Source organism: Salmo trutta, chromosome 18 (genome assembly GCF_901001165.1).
Source record: "Salmo trutta chromosome 18, fSalTru1.1, whole genome shotgun sequence".
NCBI lineage: Eukaryota > Metazoa > Chordata > Actinopteri > Salmoniformes > Salmonidae > Salmo > Salmo trutta.
The window spans coordinates 39,252,757-39,267,656 of record NC_042974.1 but is presented as its reverse complement, the minus strand read 5'-3'; the positions used below and the strand labels follow the sequence as shown (position 1 = coordinate 39,267,656).

At 43.1% G+C, this 14,900-nt stretch overlaps 1 protein-coding gene across 3 annotated transcripts in view; it reads right to left on the bottom strand.

Annotated features, from left to right (window-relative positions):
- LOC115153285 (protein ZNF365) overlaps positions 1-4,194 on the bottom strand; it is a 5,257-nt gene extending 1,063 nt beyond the window's left edge. Inside the window, exons 1-6 of one of the 3 annotated variants that reach the window (XM_029698572.1) lie at positions 3,997-4,190; positions 3,544-3,598; positions 2,006-2,782; positions 1,572-1,743; positions 1,154-1,197; positions 1-832 (exon numbers count right to left, since the gene is read on the bottom strand). The exon at positions 1-832 is cut by the window's left edge and continues 1,063 nt beyond it. In XM_029698572.1, coding sequence (XP_029554432.1) covers positions 652-832; positions 1,154-1,197; positions 1,572-1,743; positions 2,006-2,782; positions 3,544-3,566 — 1,197 coding nt within the window. In that variant the 5' untranslated portion in view covers positions 3,567-3,598; positions 3,997-4,190 and the 3' untranslated portion in view covers positions 1-651. Of the gene's footprint in view, positions 833-1,153; positions 1,198-1,571; positions 1,744-2,005; positions 2,783-3,543 lie in introns of all 3 variants that reach the window. The other 2 variants (XM_029698573.1, XM_029698571.1) reach the window with 2 other exon arrangements.
- Between the last annotated feature and the right edge of the window lie 10,706 nt (positions 4,195-14,900).

Here is a 14,900-nt window from a genome sequence, read left to right as displayed (position 1 = left end):
AGCAAATTTGGCTCAAGTGCTTTGCTCAAGGGCACAGACAGGTTTTTCACCTGGCCGGCTCGGGTATTCGGGCCAACGCTCTAAACAATGCCATGATGGTGGGTGGTAACATTCAAATAAAACCCAGCCCTGAAACATAGGACATACAAATTATTTTCAGCCTATCACAGGAAGAGATACCACATTCACACAGATTTGCAAGAAGTGGGAAGTTTGGATTTGTCACTTAAAGCCCAAATATATCGTACTTTGACTAATATGATGACTTATTGACTTAAATTGTTGTGCAACATCTTGGGTAAGCTCTGGCCATCTTCCACCTCAAAAGTGGATTTCTATTGGTGTGGGCATTTAACAATTCCATCATCTAGTTTTTTGTTGTTGTATACAATTCTGCATTTTATTAGATCTACACCCATCAATAGTATGATTTAATACTAATTAAAACATCAATGAGGATCAGAAATACCTATCCATCAAGTTACTACAGTACTTCCAAAATTGAAACTAGGACAGTAGCAACCTCTAGGACAGAATGGAGCAAAAACTAGCGTACACATGGCCATAAAGCATCCCCTGCTCAGTATTATCTATACATTCAGTAAATACATATCATATATACATTCATTTGTCGGGCCCTGGTCAGGTTACCTAGTCCTCAAATCCAGCTGATCTGCGGCGCTGGGTCCAGGCTTCATCCCTGCGATCAGGTCTGAAGTAGCCAGAGTTACCCACTCTCTCACTAGGGCCTTTGGGGAACGCCCGTCCTAACTGGGAGGGGTGCGTTCTACCCTCCTGGGGACAGGACTGTGACAGCTGATAACCTGCTGACCTAGAATCAGGGGACAGTGCAACAAACCTCAGACACAAAACCAATGCTTCAACAGGCAGCAGGTAACGATGACAGACTCAGGATTAGTGGAGAAGATAAAACTCAGAATCATTACTAATGAATAAGGACAGAAAATCTCATTTGCGACAAGGGATCCCTATGTATAATTTATATGTAACCATGTCCTAACCTTTGAAACTGGAAACTCAGCATTGTAATCAAAGTGAGACACTAAAAGCACAGGCCAAAGCTCATGGGCCCCAACTACAGAAGACGTAGATCATGTATATCAATAGTAAAAAATGAAGTTCACAAACTCGCCTGCTTTTGGTTATTCTATGAGGTCCATTTTCAGCTGTCTGGTGCTGCAGGGGAGATGAAAAGATGTCAGGTATTTATACTGTTTACACCAAAGCTCAAAAGCTGATATTATCCAGTTCTGGAATGTTTGGAAGGTTATCGTGCTTCCCTTTTCTAGATAAATACGGAGGAAGAAAACATCTGAATAGGCTTCCTCTCAACTCCCCAACTGAATCTGGGAGGCCAGTTACGATCAACAGTTCTCACGAGGGTTCAAATGTGTAACAATTATGATATTCTCTACTCTCTCCCCAACCGTCTTTCCGTTGCCATCTAAAAAAAAGTAAGAGCAGCTGCCACAAAATACTTTGAAAAGGAATCTGTCATTGTAAACACATTGCTGTCAGTAGTAGGAAACAGGCTTGATATTGTACAGTACCATGTAATCGGTGTAGGTTGGTGGACTGGGGGAGCTCTGATAGTACTCCAGTAGCCTCTCAGCCAGGGTGATGCGTTTGAGCAGGTTCTCAATGAAACGTTGGATCCGAACTTTACCACATATCTCATGCTGGGCTGCAGCCTCCAGAAAATTCTGAATGGTGATGACTTCTCTGAAAAAAAATAAGAAAAAATAAGAAACAAAACAGAGATACAAATTCAAAACTTGAGGGGGGAACAATGGGGGGAGTATCTAGTAACATGCTAAAGAATGGTGCTACTGCAAAAATTATAGTAACTCCATTAGCAACAGCAACAATCTAAGGAGTTACCAGATTAGTATACTGTCTGCCATTTGACCTCATGATTATGATTTTGACTAACAATACTGTAAGGAAATGTTAAGACTGAGTTACTGGCTCAGACACTACTCACTGTTCTCTCCTCTCCAGCTCGTACTCTGACTCGTTCAGCTGCTCCTTTAGTGTGGCGATCACCATCACGGCCATGTCCACCTGGTGGCTCAGCGCCCTCTCCCGCTCCTGTACCTCCTGCCTCTCCTGGGCCAGGTGCTGGGAGTGGGCACGCTCACACAGCAGCTCTGTGTCCGTCTGGGCCAGCTCTGTGCTGACCCTGTGCAGCCTCCTCTGCATGGTGCTGTCCGCTGCCAACAGGACCTTGGCAAGCCTGCGCCGGACCGACACCTCCCCAGCACAGACACTCCACTCTGGGGACACTGCCTCAGGCTCGCTGCCTGGCTCTGGAGGGTTGTCAAATGGAAAGGGGATATGATCTGTCCCAGGGCTGGACTTGTGGAATTTTAAATCATCTTTACGGGCCTCTTCTTCCTCTTCCTCAGTCTGTATCTCCTCCGCTGCCTGCGTCCCCACACTATGTGTACGACACCTCTCTATGCAGCTAGTTACCTCTTGTGTGTCACTCAGGGAGCGCACATGCAGGACTCTCTCTGGGTGAGAGTGCCCCCTACGGGTCGGGAGGCTCAGCTCATGCATGGTGTGGTAGTAGCTGTGGCTGTATTCCAGGTGGTCTCTCAAGGAGGCCAGGCTATGGAACCTCTCATGCTCCCCACACCGATGGCACCTAAATGGGAGCTGGGAGTCCGCAGATGCCCCACAAGCCTGCCCATTCTCAGTGATGAGAGAGGTCCTCCTGGCGCATACCTTCGCCTGCATTTCACCTACGACCTGGAAGCTAAACACACAATGGTTACAGTAAGCTGACATATGACTGATATACGTAATCCAACTACAGTAGACTTACGACAGCAGGTAGCCTAGTGGTTAGAGCATTGGACTAGTAACCGAAATGTTGCAAGATCGAATCCCCAAGCTGACAAGGTAAAAATCTGTCCTTCTGCCCCTGAACAAGGCAGTTAACCCACTGTTCCTAGGCCATCATTGAAAATAAGAATTTGTTCTTAACTGACTTGCCTAGTAAAATAAATGTAAAAAAATACACAGCTATATTACTGCAATTGATTAATATTCAACAATAGGCTATTAAATCAAGCCTACATTTGTTTAAATCAAAACCAATTGGCTGTTTCATTTATTCATTCTGTCACCTAACTGACAACCAAGGTTGCAAAAGCCGAAAACGAAGTGGCCTGCAGATCCTTATCAACAACCAGCCAACAATAGATGAATATGGCAATATGGTTGACGACAGAATCATGTAAATACAATTAAAGTATTCAGCTAAGCGATGGTACATAAGGGCTCTCGATATTAACTGTGTATAACAGCTTGTCGTAAATGTAACAGGTCATTTTTAAAAGGCTAACTATTAGCTAACGCTGCTAGAATTTCCATGCATGTCTCATCACTACTAACGTTAGCTAGCTAGTTAGCCAGGCTGCGGCTGCCAATACACAGCTCCATGGTGTTTTATATTACACCATGATCTATTTCGAGCTACTGATGCATGTAATCTCGCATAAACATATAGTTTACCTGTATTTGCATGATGATGTCATGCAAAAAAGCAAGAATTCCCCACACAAATTTCCTGCGTAGGGTTGTGAAAATGTTAGTCAGCCGAGAGCAATGAACACAGCCTCCCCTACTGTAGGCCTACCTGGGAATGGTTATGTATAAGCTAGTGACGATAAGCAACCAAATATCAATGTTGCTAATTCAGTAAAATAGCTACAATATCGCGTTTACTGGCTACAAATTCGAACCAGAACAGTGCCTTCATTGGGCCTTGTAATCAGCGTTGCACATAATGGCATAAATATTCTTCGCCGTCAAATACATTTTTGAATGGAATTTAAAATAGTCATAATTTCCAACTAAGTTAATTAATAAGAAATTATGTTATTAACTGTCAGGCCGTTAAAAATCGTATTTTTTTGCATTGAATTCCATAATGTGCATCTCAGACAGTGGTGAGGAGGAATCTACCGTGTCCGGAAGCGACCCTTCATTTTCTTGATACAGACAGTGCAGAAGAGGCAAAGGAAGTGGCCCAACTCGACGGAAAATCTGTCTCCCTCCAGCAGGTGGCGTTTTTTTACCCCCCCAAGGAAGGATAGAAGTTTCGTAATGCTTTAGGTTGTTACAAGTGTACTGATGAGTAGGACACGTGACTTCCCGGCAATTTTGAAAAAAACGAAAAACACTTTGGCTGCATTCCAAACACTTAAGACACACTGGCTGCGTTTCAAACTCAGAAAAGACACCCTAGATGTATGCCCTTGGGGCAATTCCCGTCAACAATTTGGACATTGGTCCAAACGATTAGCCAAACAAGAAATACATAAAAAAAAAAAAAAGATTAGCCAAACAAGGGAAGTTCGCAACGTAAGGCCTTCAGCCCTTGTTTTTGATTGAGTTTGCAATTGTATTCACCTCGGGGCCAGAAACACCCAATAATTAAATTCGAGATGATTGTACACCCGCTAAGAAAAGACCTCAAAAATGTAAAACCTCAACATACAAGTGTAAGTAAAAACGAATGTAAATGAGTTTGAAATTGTGCTACTAATACCCATGACGCACAAACACTTCTCGTAAAAGTAATGATGTTTTTGTTTGGTTAGCTTTTGGAAATTGTAGAAATAAAACATTTTCCTTCAGAAGTTCCAGCTAGGCAGGTTAACGTTAGTTAGCTAATTAATTTGCTAGCTATCATACAGTAGGAGTATATGAATAATTATATAGTTAATATAAGTAGACATGCAATCATAATTGACTGTAGAGTATATAAAGCACCCACAAGCTAATGGTGGCTGAAAACACAATCATCTCGGGATAAATAGTGACGCATTTCCGGGCAAGGTGGTCCATTTAAAAATCATTCCTTCCTTCCTCCCTTGCCCTACAAGTGTATACTCATCAGACATCATTGTGTTTTCAGCCACGGGTAGCTTGTGGGTGCTTTATATGCTCTACAGTCAATTATGTTTGCATGTATACTTACATAACTATATCATTATTAATATAGGGTGTGTCTTTTATGAATTTGAAATGCAGCCTTTATATTGGAGTTGTCTCGTATGGCTATGCATATTCTTGGCATGAGGCTGATAGCGTAGCATTTTTTACATTTTTTATTAATAACAAACAAAAGAGGAATAATCACATGCAAACAAGAATATATACAAACTATTTACATTGCCAGGAATACTACACAAACAAATCATATTCATTAATAATACAACAAGCCATACGAGACAACTCCAATATAAAGGCTGCATTTCAAATTCATAAAAGACACACCCTATATTAATAATGATATAGTTATGTAAGTATACATGCAAACATAATAAGAAGGGCTTTATAAATACATTTGATTTGATTTGAGTTTAGGTTTGGATTTAGACTATTTGCATTTGTGAACAGGAAATGTACCAAATATACAACGTTCAGACCTTACAGTGAAATGCTTACTTACAAGCCCTTAACCAACAATGCAGTTTTAAGAAAATACATACAAAAAGTGAGAGATAAGAACAACAAATAATTAAAGAGCAGCAGTAAATAACAATAGCGGGGCTATATACAGGGGGTACCGGTACAGAGTCAATGTGTCAATGTGCGGGGGCCACTGGTTTCAAGGTAATTGAGGTAATTATGTACATATAGTTAGAGTTATTAAAGTGGCTATGCATAAATAATAACAGAGCAGCAGTGTTGGGGGTTCAATGCAAATAGTCTGGGTAGCCATTTGATTAGCTGTTCAGGAGTCTTATGGCTTGGGGGTAGAAGTTGTTTAGAAGCCTCTTGGACCTAGACTTTGTGCTCCGGTACCGCTTGCTCTGCGGTAGCAGAGAGAACAGTCTATGACTAGGGTGTCTGGAGTCTTTGACAATTTTTAGGGCCTTCCTCTGACTCTGCCTGGTATAGAGGTCCTGGAAGCTTGACCCCGGTGATATATTGGGCCGTACGCACTACCCTCTGTAGTACCTTGTGGTCAGAGGCCGAGCAGTTGCCATACCAGGCAGTGATGCAACCCGTCAGGATGCTGTCGGTGGTGCAGCTGTAGAATCCTTTGTGGATCTGAGGACCCATGCCAAATCTTTTCAGTCTCCTGAGGGGGAATAGGTTTTGTTGTGCCCTCTTCACAACTGTCTTGGTGTGCTTGGACCATGTTAGTTTGTTGGTGAAGTGGACGCCAAGGAACTTGAAGCCTCAACCTGCTCCACAACAGCCCCATCGATGAGAATGGGGGAGTGCTCGGTCCTCCTTCTCCTGTAGTCCACAATCATCTCCTTTGTCTTGCTCACAATTAGGGAGAGGTTGTTGTCCTTGCACCACACGGTCAGGTCACTGACCTCCTCCCTCTAGGCTGTCTCATCATTGTCGGTGATCAGCAAACTTAATGATGGTGTTGGAGTCGTGTCTGGCTGTGCAGTCATGAGTGAACAGGGAGTACAGGAGGGGACTGAGCACGCACCCCTGTGGAGCCCCCGTGTTGAGGATCAGCGTTGGGGATGTGTTGTTACCTACCCTTACCACCTGGGGGTGGCCCTTCAGGAAGTCCAGGATCCAGATGCAGAGGGAGGTGTTTAGTCCCAGGGTCCTTGGCTTGGTGATGAGCTTTCGATGGCACTTTGGTGTTGAACGCTGAGCTGTAGTCACCTAATAGCATTCTCACATAAGTGTTCCTTTTGTCCATGTGGGAAAGGGCAGTGTGGAGTGCAATAGAGATTGCATCATCTGTGGATCTGTTGGTGCAGTATCCAAATTGGAGTGGGTCTAGGGTTTCTGGGATAATGGTGTTGATGTGAGCCATTCAAAGCATTTCATGGCTACAGACGTAAGTGCTACGGGTCGGTAGTCATTAAGGCAGGTTACTTTAGTGTTCTTCAGCACAGGGACTATGGTGGGCTGCTTGAAACATGTTGGTATTACAGGCTCAGACAGGGAGGTTGAAAAGGGAAGTTGAAAATGTCAGTGAAGACACTTGCCAGTTGGTCAGCAGATTTTCAGAGTACACGTCCTTGTAATCCGTCTGGCCCAACAGCCTTGTGAATGTTGACCTTTTTTTTTCTTCTTCTTTTATTTCACCTTTATTTAACCAGGTTGGCTAGTTGAGAACAAGTTCTGATTTGCAACTGCGACCTGGCCAAGATAAAACATAGCAATTCGACACATACAACAACACACAGTTACACATGGAATAAACAAAACATACAGTCAATAATACAGTAGAACAAAAGAAAACAAAACGTCTATATACAGTGAGTGCAAATGAGGTAGGTTAAGGCAATAAATAGGCCATGGTGGCGAAGTAATTACAATATAGCAATTAAACACTGGAATGGTAGATGTGCAGAAGATGAATGTGCAAGTAGAGATACTGGGGTGCAAAGGAGCAAGATAAATAAATAAATAAATAAATACAGTGTGGGGATGAGGTAGGTAGATCTGGGCTGTTTACAGATGGGCTATGTACAGGTGCAGTGATCTGTGAGCTGCTCTGACAGCTGGTGCTTAAAGCTAGTGAGGGAGATGTGAGTCTCCAGCTTCAGAGATTTTTGCAGTTCGTTCCAGTCATTGGCAGCAGAGAACTGGAAGGAAAGACGACCAAAGGAGGAATTGGCTTTGGGGGTGACCAGTGAGATATACCTGCTGGAGCGCGTGCTACGAGTGGGTGCTGCTATGGTGACCAGTGAGCTGAGATAAGGTGGGGTTTTACCTAGCAGAGACTTGTTTAAAGGTCTTACTCACATCGGCTGCGGAGAGCATGATCACACAGTCATCCGGAACAGCTGATGCTCTCAAAGCATGTTTCAGTGTTACTTGCCTCGAAGCGAGCAAAGAAGTTATTTAGCTCGTCTGGTAGGCTCGTGTCACTGGGCAGCTCTCGGCTGTGCTTCCCTTTGTAGTCTGTAATAGTTTGCAAGCCCTGCCACATCCGACGCTCGTCGGAGCCGGTGTAGTACGATTCAATCTTAGTCCTATATTGACGGTTTGCCTGTTTGATGGTTCGTCGGAGGGCATAGCGGGATTTCTTATAAGCTTCCGGGTTAGAGTCCCGCTCCTTGAAAGCGGCAGCTCTAATCAAATCAAATGTTATTTGTCACATACACATGGTTAGCAAATGTTAATGCGAGTGTAGCGAAATACTTGTGCTTCTAGTTCCGACCATGCAGTAATATCTAACAAGTGATCTAACCTAACAATTTCACAACTACCTTATACACACAAGTGTAAAGGAATGAATAAGAATATGTACATAAAAATATATGAGTGATGGCCGAACGGCATAGGCAAAAATATATGAATGAGTATTGGCCGAATGGCATAGGCAAGATGCAGTAGATGGTATAGAGTACAGTATATACATATGAGATGAGTAATGTAGGGTATGTAAACATTATTTAAAGTGGCATTGTTTAAAGTGGCTAGTGATACATTTATTACATCAAGATGCAGTAGATGGTATAGAGTACAGTATATACATATGAGATGAGTAATGTAGGGTATGTAAACATTATATAAAGTGGCATTGTTTAATAAAGTGGCTAGTGATACATTTATTACATACATTTTTCCATTATTAAAGTGGCTAGAGTTGAGTCAGTATGTTGGCAGCAGCCACTCAATGTTAGTGATAGCTGTTTAAGAGTCAGATGGCCTTGAGATAGAAGCTGTTTTTCAGTCTCTCGGTCCCTGCTTTGATGCACCTGTACTGACCTCGCCTTCTGGATGATAGTGGGGTGAACAGGCAGTGGCTCGGGTGGTTGTTGTCCTTGATGATCTTTTTGGCCTTTCTGTGAAACCGGGTGGTGTAGGTGTCCTGGAGGGCAGGTAGTTTGTCCCCGGTGATATGTTGTGCAGACCTCACTACCCTCTGGAGAGCCTTACGGTTATGGGCGGAGCAGTTGCTGTACCAGGCGGTGATACAGCCCGACAGGATGCTCTCGATTGTGCATCTGTAAAAGTTTGTGAGTGTTTTTGGTGACAAGCCGAATTTCTTCAGCCTCCTGAGGTTGAAGTGGCTACCCTTTAGCTCAGCGCGAATGTTGCCTGTAATCCATGGCTTCTGGTTGGGGTATGTACGTACAGTCACTGTGGGGACGATGTCCTCGATGCACTTATTGATAAAGCCAGTGACTGATGTGGTGTTATACTCAATGCCATCGGAAGAATCCCGGAACATATTCCAGTCTGTGCTAGCAAGACAGTCGTGTAGTTTAGCATCTGCTTCATCTAACACACTTTTTAATAGACCGAGTCACTGGTGCTTCCCGCTTTAATTTTTGCTTGCAAGCAGGAATCAGAAGGATAGAGTTATGGTCAGATTTGCCAAATGGAGGGCGAGGGAGAGCTTTGTACATGTCTCTGTGTGTGGAGTAAAGGTGGTCTAGAATTGTTTTTCTCGCTCTGGTTGCACATTTAATACGCTGATAGAAATGAGATTAAACTGATTTAAGTTTCCCTGCATTAAAGTCCCCGGCCACTAGGTGCGCCACCTCTGAATCAGCGTTTTCCTGTTTACTTATGGCAGAATACAGTTCATTGAGTGCGGTTTTAGTGCCAGCCTTGGTCTGTGGTGGTATGTAGACAGCTACGTAAAATACAGATGAAAACTCTCTAGCTAGATGGTGTGGTCCACAGCTTATCATGAGATACTCTACCTCAGGCGAGCAAAACCTTGAGAATCCAGGTGAAAGCTATGATCCCTTATTGATGTCAACTGTTTAACCCTGAGACTTCCTTAGATATCGTGCACCAGCTATTGATTACAAATATGCATAGGCCCCCGCCTCGTATCTTACCAGAGGCTGCTGTTCTGTCCTGCCGATAGTGTATAACCCGCCAGCTGTATGTTCTTAATGTCGTCGTTCAGCCACGACTCGGTGAAACATAAGATTTTACAATTTTTAATGTCCCGTTGGTAGGATATACATGCTTTCAGTTCATATCATTTATTTTCCAGCCATTGAACGTTAACTAGCAGAACGGAAGTCAAGGGCAGATTAGCCACTCGTCGCCTGATCCTCACAAGGCATCCTGATCTCTTTCTGCAAAACCTATGTTTCCATTTCCAGCGAATCACGGGGATCTGGGCCTGGTCGGGTGTCTGTAGTATATCCCTTGCGTCTGACTCATTGAAGAAGAACTCCTCATCCAATTTAAGGTGAGTAATCCCAGTTCTGATGTCAAGAAGCTCTTGAGGGTAGGGCTGCCATCTTATCGGCACTTAACCAACCATGCTATTTTGTTTGTTTTTCGTGTTGTTCATAACTTGTTTTGTACACAATGTTGCTGCTACCGTCTCTTATGGCCGAAATGAGCTTCTTGACATCAGAGCAGTGGCTTCTTCCTCGCTGAGAGGCCTTTCAGGTTATGTCGATATAGGACTCATTTTACTGTGGATATAGATACTTTTGTACCTGTTTCCTCCAGCATCTTTACAAGGTCCTTTGCTGTTGTTCTGGGATTGATTTGCACTTTTCGCACCAAAGTACGTTTAACTCTAGGAGACAGAACGCGTCTCCTTCCTGAGCGGTATGACGGCTGCGTTGTCAAATCAAATCAAAAATTATTTATATAGCCCTTCGTATATCAGATGAAATCTCAAAGTGCTGTACAGAAACCCAGCCTAAAACCCCAAACAGCAAGCAATGCATGTGAAAGAAGCACGGTGGCTAGGAAAAACTCCCTAGGAAAAACTCCCTAGAAAGGCCAAAACCTAGGAAGGCTATGAGGGGTGGCCAGTCCTCTTCTGGCTGTGCCGGGTGGATATTATAACAGAACATGGTCAAGATGTTAAAATGTTCATAAATGACCAGCATGGTCAAATAATAATAATCATAGTAGTTGTCGAGGGTGCAACAAGCACGTCCGGTGAACAGGTCAGGGTTCCGTAGCCGCAGGCAGAACAGTTGAAACTGGAGAAGCAGCATGGCCAGGTGGACTGGGGACAGCAAGGAGTCATCATGCCAGGTAGTCCTGAGGCATGGTCCTAGGGCTCAGGTCCTCCGAGAGAAAGTAAGAGAGAAAGAGAGAATTAGAGAGAGCATATTTAAATTCACACAGGACACCGGATAAGACAAGAGAATACTCCAGATGTAACAGACTGACCCTAGCCCCCCGACACAAACTACTGCAGCATAAATACTGGAGGCTGAGACAGGAGGGATCAGAAGACACTGTGGCCCCATCCGATGATACCCCTGGACAGGGCCAAACAGGCAGGATATAACCCCACCCACTTTGCCAAAGCACAGCCCCCACACCACTAGAGGGATGTCTACAACAGTCTGGATATCATAAGGTGAATGCACCAATTTGTAAGTCGCTCTGGATAAGAGCGTCTGCTAAATGACTTAAATGTAAATGTACAACCGCCAACTTACCGTCCGAAGACCAGGCCGAGTATAGCCCACAAAAATATCCGCCATGGCACAACCCAAGGGTTGTCCCAGGGTGTTTATACTTGCGTACTATTGTTTGTACAGATAAACATGGTACCTTTAGGCGTTTGGAAATTGGAGGTCTACAATTTTTTTTCTGAGGTCTTTGCTGATTTCTTTTGATTTTCCCATGATGTCAAGCAAAGAGGCACTGAGTTTGAAGGTAGGCCTTGAAATACATCCACAGGTACACCTCCAATTGACTCAAATGATGTCAATTAGCCTATCAGAAGCTTCTAAAGCCATGACATCATTTTCTGGAATTTTCCAAGCTGTTTAAAGGCACAGTCTACTTAGTGTATGTAAACTTCTGATCCATGAATTGTGATACAGTGAATTCTCAATGAAATAATCTGTCTTTAAACAATTGTTGGAAAAATGACTTGTGTCATGGACACAGTAGATGTCCTAACCGACTTGCCAAAACTATAGTTTGATAACAAGAAATTTGTGTATGTAACCTAAGTGTATGTAAACTTCCGACTTCAACTGTAGCTTCGACTGGATGCTGTGTACAGGTTGCTGGCTCGGACTCAGGTTTCATGGTAGAAGTGATGAAGGACCATAGTGAATGCCATTGTCACCATTACATCAGCCGTTTAGAGGGGGTGAGGTTCACACGGTTCTCGGCCGAATTATCCCTTCCATGCATCTAGATAGCATCTGTGGTCACCTTTGCCATAAGAGAGAGAGGACAGATCAGAACAACAGTTTAGTTTAGGAAATCCAAACAAATTATTTACTGTATGACGAATTATTACTACTACCAATTTTCTTAGTACAGATTTCTAAGACAAATGACAAAGAGAATAACAACACACAGTTTTAAACATTTTTCCCTTCAAATTGGCTTATTCTCCCCTATTATCTTGACGATCTCACTGCAGAGTTACAAGGTCAGGGAGTCAGAGGGATAATCCTTAGGGAGAAATCCCGACCATCCAGCAGACCCAATCTTGTGAGATTTGTATTGAAGCAAGACAAAAACAAACAACACAACAACAGCGATACACTTCTTAATATAAAACTAGAGGTGGGGAAAACTTCAATCTGTTTGGAGTAACTGTCAACCATTAACAACATATATATTTTTTCCTTTTACAGGCAGGCATGTGAAGAATATCAATTTGTACATTTACCAAAGAGCCTCAGGGGACTGGTAATTCCCCCTTTGGACACATGACTCACATCGTGATTCATGCATCCAAAAAACAACAACACTGCCTGTTAAATCAAAATAACAAATACAATTATAATTACAACCCTTGATGACTCCATCTTAACTTAATTGTATCCCATAAGGTAATTCAAGGAATAGTAAAATAGACTAGAGATAGGTATGCTTTCTCTCTCTCTGTCCTTCTCGTGGGCCAAATCACACATAGGACTATTGCTAAATTATAAACTTCTTCTAATTACTGGTGTTGACATAGCCCATTTAAATCTCACCCAATGTCTCTACTCTTTCTAGTGAGAGTGATCAGGCCTCACCAGAAAGTCAGATCAGAGGTCATTCAGCCACATTAAGTGAGTGTTTCTTTCCCTGTAACTCAGACATTATTTAAAGATATTTCAAACGTTTTGTGTATCAGGTTTACATTGGGTTGTTCAGTACATTTCTTATCTAGAGAATGTACGTGTGTGCAACCAAAACTCTGACAATAGATACTTCAGAAAATTAAATTAGTGTGCCCTTTAACCTTTTCACGTGTGCGTTCCAAATATCTCTAACCGTCGCCCTGCGTGCGTTTTTAATGCGCATGATGTCAGAATGCTCTCACTGTTCCAAAATGTGATTGTTACGTAACAGGACAGCTAACCCGCTCTGCCCTCAAACCAAGGCACACTGCCTGCTCATTATCTATAGATTATGTTTCAACTTGTCAATTTCTAATTATTTTCTAACAACAGTTTCAATTGAGGTGTGTTCTGCCTCCTTGTTAATTTCCATAAGAAGTAGCCCATTTCACTGTTGTGGACAGTTTATGTTTGAGGCTTTACTGAGCGGACAAACTTCTCTCTTCAACGAGAGCCCAAGCACTTCCCTATTGTTTCCCCAGATCAAGTATGAAGACATTGTGCATCTCTAGTCAGAACAGGCCTTGCCCAAATGTTTTCCCCCAGCACATTTTCTGGCCGGCGCCCGCATTGCCTTCCTGGTTGTTTTTCTTACAAATTGGACTTTGGACATGTGTGCGTTCATATCAAAGTAAGTGGCTTATTTTCTGTATATCATGTTGTCGTTTATGTTTTATTTACATGTTTTCAAGTTCTGGTGACAAATCATGCATTCTGATTCTTGCATATTGTAATAGACACATATGATGTGTGTAAAATACTTTTTTTGAATGTTGTACTAATTATGATTAGCTAATGCTGAGATATTTGCCGGCTATGTGTGGTGCCATGTTTGTTGACATCATACAATGCATTCTGGTTGTCACGTAAGAGTCTGTCAGACCAAGGATGTTAAAACAAGGGATAGTTCACTCGATATTCAGGTCGGAAAGTCGGAGCTCTAGGAAGAGTCCCGAGTTCCCGAGTTGGATGACCGTTCAAAACAATTTTTCCCAGTCGGAGCTCGTTTTTCCCGAGTTCTCAGTTGTCTTGAACGCACTGAAGTTGGAAGTCTGAGATTTCCCCGTTGTTTTGAACACGGCATCAGACTGTAACTTTGGTACCTCAGGATTGCCAGCTCAGACCCCCCTTTCCAGGGGTTTTAGCTTATAAACTTCTCTTGTGTTTGCTCCCCATTTATTGATAAATCCCCATCATAGTAATATTTCCAGCGTCATATCCCCCCATGATACCTTCTCCCATTTCTACCCCCCATTGTCACACCCTGATCAGTTTCACCTGTCCTCGTTATTGTTGCCACCCCCTCCAGGTGTCGCTTGTGTATTTATCCCTGTGTTTCCTGTCTCTCTGTGCCAGTTCATCTTGTATGTTTCCAAGTCAACCAGCGTTTTTCCCGTTCTCCTGCTTTTTGCATTCTCCTTTTTCTAGTCGTCCCGGTTTTGACCCTTGCCTGTTTCTGGACTCGGTACCCGCTTGCCTGACTGTTCTGCCTGCCTTGACCACGAGCCTGTCTGCCACTCTGTACCTCCTGGACTCTGATCTGGTTTTGACCTTTTTGCCTGTCCACGACCATTCTCTTCCCTACCCTTGGATTAATAAACATTGTATGACTCCAACCATCTGCCTTCTGTGTCTGCATTTGGGTCTCGCCTTGTGCCTTGACACCCATGGACTTGAAAACCTCCCACAAATTAAATGAACCCCTCCCACAAACCCCCCTAAAATGGTTTCATCCCTGTTTAGCTTTCGCGTTATGGTTAGGCTGTGAGGTAAAAACATTTTATTCGCTTTGTGATTTGTCAAAAACGGTAAACGACTTGTCAAGTCATGTGCTCCTTTTCTTGTATACACTCTAACAAG